This window comes from Saccopteryx leptura, chromosome 8 (genome assembly GCF_036850995.1).
Source record: "Saccopteryx leptura isolate mSacLep1 chromosome 8, mSacLep1_pri_phased_curated, whole genome shotgun sequence".
NCBI classification, from domain to species: domain Eukaryota; kingdom Metazoa; phylum Chordata; class Mammalia; order Chiroptera; family Emballonuridae; genus Saccopteryx; species Saccopteryx leptura.
In genome coordinates this window covers 6,578,451-6,584,450 of record NC_089510.1, presented here as the reverse complement: position 1 = coordinate 6,584,450, position 6,000 = coordinate 6,578,451, and the positions used below count along the sequence as shown (strand labels likewise).

Genomic DNA, 6,000 nt, shown 5'->3' with positions numbered 1-6,000 from the left:
CTTTGAAGTAATTCAGATAAAATATAGTATGATACAGTTATTTTTATTTTAATGCAAATATAACTTTATACCAGATTTTAATCAAGTAACAACAATTTAGAGATATAGATATACATACACATATATAGGTAGAATATATACCTTTGAAAATGGTAAGGCATACTTTACGATATATAATCTCTTTACCATAAAATATATATACGTCTCAGATATGGAATAAAACTAGTGACCAGGAAAACACGATGACCTGGAACTCGAGTTGACACCTTGACAAGCAGTTGAACTTTCACCCGTGACACCGGTGACATCATTGCACAGAAAGCCATTCCGCGGCACGGTTTGGCAGCGTGAACCGGTAAGACGCTGGCTGGATCTCACAAGTTGCTGAAACCTGACGACCTCTGCGTAGCAAGTCTCTGCACGAAACGAAATGTGAAGTGTAGGAGCAGGTACAAGTGGACCGCAGTGGCCAGGTGCTAAACAGGCACAAACGCGTTACTACCGCTCTCTGGAAACTGGGAGAGCCACCCTGAGCTCCGATCTCCTGTTGCCCGTCCGAAGGTTTAAACTATTCTAAACACGTTTACACGGACATCAGACGGAACAGGACAGGAGCGGACCGGGGAGATGGCATGGCCGCCAGCCAGAATTTTCCAAATCAGCGCAGTCACCCTCTTTGTGACACTGTTCTTTGCGCCGCCGTCATCTAACCTGATGCAAGATGTGGCCCGACGTGGGTTGGCTCTGTTTGGCGGCGAAGGGACAGGTTTTTGTTCAGAGCTTCAGAAATGCCAGGTCGGTCTGCCCGACCCCTGATTCCCTTCATTGTCTGAGAAAGAGCCAGCGCTGACCGGGCAGGGAAGTCCTGCCGAGGAATGTTTCTCTCCATCCCGTCCCGTCACCGATGACCTCGCGGACAGGGTTCCCGGGGCGTCACTCCACCTCGGCGCACGGCGCGGGCTTCTTGGTGGACGAGTTGCCGTGCTCCGAGGGGCGGTAGGAGAGCGTGCTCATTTTCGTCGACAGGCTCGAGTGGGACTTGGCCTTGGGGGGGATGTATTTCAGCAGCTGGAGAAAATACTTCTTAAATTTCTTCCCCAGGAAGCCATAGAAGAGAGGGTTGAGGCAGTTGTTGAAGTAAGCGATGCAGATGGTGATGGGCATGGCGGTGTCTACCACGTCGGCCACGTGACAGTCCTGGATGAACCCCAGCTGGATCAGGACGTCCAGGAAGGTGAAGATCTGATGGGGCACCCAGGAGAAGAAGAAGAACAGCACGATGGCCAGGATGATCTTAAAGATGTCGTCATTCCTCGGCTTGTTCTTCTGGATCTCGTAGGCCTTCTTCAGGGCCTTCCAGATGAGCGTGTAGCTGGTGAGGATGATGAGGAAGGGCAGCAGGAAGCCCAGGATGTTCTTGGTGAGGCCCAGGCCGACGGGGAGGGTGGAGTTCTGGAACTCGTAATGGAAGGCGCAGACGGTGACGTTGGTGTTCTCGATGAAGAAGACGTTGCGGTGGATGACGGTGGGCAGGCTGGCCAAGGCCGCCAGGAGCCAGATGACGATGCAGGTGACTTTGGCCACCAGCATGGTGCGGCGGAGACGGGACTTCATGGGGTGGACGATGGCCAGGTAGCGGTCGATGCTGAGACAGGTGAGGAGGAAGACGCTGGCGTAGAGGTTGAAGCTGACGCTGGCCGAGGCGATCTTGCACAGGTAGTTGCCGAAGGGCCACCGGTACTCCATCGCCGTGTAGACGGCCCACAGGGGCAGCGTCAGCAGGAAGCAGAGGTCGGCCAGGGCCAAGTTCAGCAGGAAGACACTGGCCACGGTCTTCAGCTTCATGTAGAAGTAAATGACGATCACCACCAGGCTGTTGCCGAACATCCCCACCACGAAGATGATGCTGTACAGCGTCGGGATCATGATGAAGATGTAGCTGTGCCTCCCGGCTTTGGGGCAGGTGTCCCGGATCCTTTGAATGCCATCGTCCCCGGAGGAGTTGGAGAGCATCTCGAGCTCCTGGGTGGTGAGTCAGCCTGGGACACGAAACGCCAAGCGCACCTGGGGGAAATAAAGACGGGAAGGTTAAAAAGAAAAAGAAGGGAAGAAAAGTTAACTTTCATTTCTAAACACGGATAAGTTTATTTCTCCATCATAATAAGCAACAGTAACTCAACTTTAGTTTCAGGAAAAAAAAACACAACAACAACAAACCAATAACAACTAGATCGTATTTTCTGGAGAAAAACAGTGAGCTAATCAATTCTAGATTACAGATTTAAATGAATTTTTAGAGCATATTGCTTTTTCGGGGAAGTGATAATATCCTCCGAAAAAGCAGAAAAGTAGGATCCTATGTGAATAAAAATTATAGGTAATTTTATAGAGAGGTAAAAAGACCTAGAGGTCGTGTGTGTGTGTGTGTGTGTGTGCGCGCGCGCGTGTGTGTGTTTCTAGAAGAAAATTATAGCTTTCAGGTTGATTTAAAAAAAACGTAATCTAAATCTCAAAAAAAACCCAAAAACCACTACTGAATTAAACTAGTTGTTTAGGAAAGACCTGAGTTATTCCTAAGGGGAGCAAGGCCAATTAATTCGCCTTTAATCTCAAAAGTGTGACACACATGTACCATCTTCCTTTTCTTTCCTTCCTCTCACCACCTCACTTAGGTATAGACATGACTAGCACCTCCGCTAGGTGGTCAGAAGAGCTGTATCTAGGTTCCTGAGGGACTGGTGTCCGTGGGAACTGACTTGGGGAGGGATGAGGGGGGAGGGCCCCAGACTTCGGGGCACAGCAGTCTCCCCATGGTCTTCATCCAGGCTGCTCCGGGGCGACCACATTCTTTTACCTCCAACTCAGTCTAGCGAAAGGGTCTGAATCTTCCACCCTGGGTGCCTACCAGCCGATTCTGGAGTTAACTTGAAGATTCACCATCATACAGCAAGGATATCAAATGCATCGAGTCGATCAGGATTGCAGACCCGTCTTTTCCTGGGGGGGGAGCATGTGGGGGTGTGGGGCAGGAGCTGTGCTCCGGGACTTTGGGGAAGAATCAGATCCACCACACAGAGCTCCCGTCGAGACTTCTGCAAATATTTGCTCCAACATTTTACGTAACCGGCAATGAAGCTCTTCATTTATGTGATTTACGAAATTCCCAGTTTCTGCCCCAGAAAAGAGCACGCCGGGAAACCCTCGGGAGGGAGGCTGACTGAGGGCGCAAGGGTGACCTCTCAGGAGGTGGCACAGGCGTGCTGGGTGGCAAAGGTCGGCCTCGGGCACAGGCTGGACTGGCCCACAGCGCAGGGGTACTGCTGGGAGGGGACCCTGTTGCTACAGCAGGGGCAGGCCCCTAGGGGAGCATGCCTGCGCCTTCCCCTCGGAGCCAAGTGTCCCGGCAAGAAGAGGGACAGGAATGAGACGCAGCCGGCCTGCCCAGGGCAGCTGTGCGTGGCAGCTGGCAGGCTGAAGGAACACCGGGGTCGGAGGGAGGCAGTGTCCACTCGGTGCAGAGCGTGGCCGTGAGGGCAGTGTCCACTCGGTGCTGAGCGTGGCCGTGAGGGCAGCGTCCACTCGGTGCAGAGCGTGGCCGTGAGGGCATTGTCCACTCGGTGCAGAGCGTGGCCGTGAGGGCAGTGTCCACTCGGTGCAGAGCGTGGCCGTGAGGGCAGCGTCCACTCGGTGCAGAGCGTGGCCGTGAGGGCAGCGTCCACTCGGTGCAGAGCGTGGCCGTGAGGGCAGCGTCCACTCGGTGCAGAGCGTGGCCGTGAGGGCAGCGTCCACTCGGTGCAGAGCGTGGCCGTGAGGGCAGTGTCCACTCGGTGCAGAGCGTGGCCGTGAGGGCAGTGTCCACTCGGTGCAGAGCGTGGCCGTGAGGGCAGTGTCCACTCGGTGCAGAGCGTGGCCGTGAGGGCAGTGTCCACTCAGTGCAGAGCGGTGCAGAGCGTGGCCGTGAGGGCAGTGTCCACTCAGTGCAGAGCGGTGCAGAGCGTGGCCGTGAGGGCAGCGTCCACTCGGTGCAGAGCGTGGCCGTGAGGGCAACGTCCACTCGGTGCAGAGCGTGGCCGTAAGGGCAACGTCCACTCGGTGCAGAGCGTGGCCGTGAGGGCAACGTCCACTCGGTGCAGAGCGTGGCCGTGAGGGCAGCGTCCACTCGGTGCAGAGCGTGGCCGTGAGGGCAGTGTCCACTCGGTGCAGAGCGTGGCCGTGAGGGCAGCGTCCACTCGGTGCAGAGCGTGGCCGTGAGGGCAGCGCCCACTCGGTGCAGAGCGTGGCCGTGAGGGCAGCGTCCATTCGATGCAGAGCGTGGCCGTGAGGGCAGCGTCCACTCGGTGCAGAGCGTGGCCGTGAGGGCAGTGTCCACTCGGTGCAGAGCGTGGCCGTGAGGGCAGTGTCCACTCGGTGCAGAGCGTGGCCGTGAGGGCAGTGTCCACTCGGTGCAGAGCGTGGCCGTGAGGGCAGTGTCCACTCGGTGCAGAGCGTGGCCGTGAGGGCAGCGCCCACTCGGTGCAGAGCGTGGCCGTGAGGGCAGTGTCCACTCGGTGCAGAGCGTGGCCGTGAGGGCAGCGCCCACTCGGTGCAGAGCGTGGCCGTGAGGGCAGCGTCCACTCGGTGCAGAGCGTGGCCGTGAGGGCAGCGCCCACTCGGTGCAGAGCGTGGCCGTGAGGGCAGCGCCCACTCGGTGCAGAGCGTGGCCGTGAGGGCAGCGCCCACTCGGTGCAGAGCGTGGCCGTGAGAGAGGCGGGTGGATGGAGGCAGACTTCCAGAGCTGAGGCTGGGTGGACAGGCGCTCCGGGGGCTACGCTGCCTCCCCCAAGGAGGTGTGTGTTCTCTCTACTCAGTACTTGGTTCCATGTCCTCATTAACTTCTCCTTTTTTTTGTACTCAGCTGCCCTTCATAATCTCCATCCCTTTCCTCTCTTTTCCTACATGGGGTCAGTACCATTCCCAAAGAGGCGAGTGTCACATCCAGTGGCTGTCCCACCTGCAGAGCAGCTCTGGGGTTCCGGAGGTGGGTTTTGTCACTCTTATCACAATGGTCTGCTGACCTGTCTGTCTGTCCTCTCCTCTGGTCTTCCAGCCACCTGAGGGTGGGGCCTGTTTGCCAGCCTACGGCCTGGCACATGTCAGGAGGGATGTGGTCAGTGTCTGATGAAGGCGAGAGTGAGTGGATGAATGAATGAATGAGTGAATGGCGAGCATATAACCTCAAAGCTAACAGCTTAGAGCACTGAGACTAATTTCTAGGGGGTTAATGAAATCCATATTTACATTCTGCTTCTCAAAGAATCTCAGAGGAAATACTCCAAGTCCACCTGGGCCTCACCTTGGATTAGGAATCCAAACCAAATCCTAACCGAACCAAAACAAAAGCCCTTAGCACTTTTAGAAATCCGTAGTTTACCAAACAAAAGGTGAAAAGAAGGACTAATTTCATAGAAACCAGGGCCAGGCTCTCGGGAGGGGTGTGGGGTGACCTATTTTCTCCTCATTCAGAAGGATTTCCCTACATTTTGTTTTTTTTTTTCTTTCCAGTTCTCTTTATCATCACTACTGAAATTACTCTGTATTAGAAGTATGCATTCATTTAGGTAAACAAATATTCTCTATTAAAAATTAAATGCCACATTAAAGGTTTATGGGCTAGCCCTCATGTGTACCCTAATGTGGATTAATTTACTTATTTGCTCTCCTCACATCTAGCTGAGGTGCAGCTGAATTTTGCCTAGGAAGAAAAAATGGAAAATGTCAAAGAAATTCAAAGATTCAAAGCAGCCTGGGTGAACTCCATATCTGAAAACTAGGGCAGAAGGAAGGATTTTTTGCAGCGTGGGTACAAAGGCACTAAAAGATAGGAAGGCATCAGCTCAATGCCTCAGGTGTCCGTGGGCGCCCGGCGCTTGGGTGCAGGGAGGCAATGCTCCCCTTTCCTCTCCTGACCCTGCTTTGAGGGCACACGACTGAGGCGGGGCTCATCAGTTCTGTCTCTAGAGT

The 6,000-nt window shown here is 54.5% G+C and overlaps 1 protein-coding gene across 2 annotated transcripts in view; it reads right to left on the bottom strand.

Annotated features, from left to right (window-relative positions):
* Positions 1–27: 27 nt before the first annotated feature.
* Positions 28–6,000, bottom strand: part of AGTR1 (angiotensin II receptor type 1) — a 53,200-nt gene continuing 47,227 nt past the window's right edge. The window contains exon 3 of one of the 2 annotated variants that reach the window (XM_066347341.1): positions 28–2,064. In XM_066347341.1, coding sequence (XP_066203438.1) covers positions 934–2,013 — 1,080 coding nt within the window. In that variant the 5' untranslated portion in view covers positions 2,014–2,064 and the 3' untranslated portion in view covers positions 28–933. Of the gene's footprint in view, positions 2,065–4,771; positions 5,155–6,000 lie in introns of those variants that run through there. The other variant, XR_010746800.1, reaches the window with a different exon arrangement.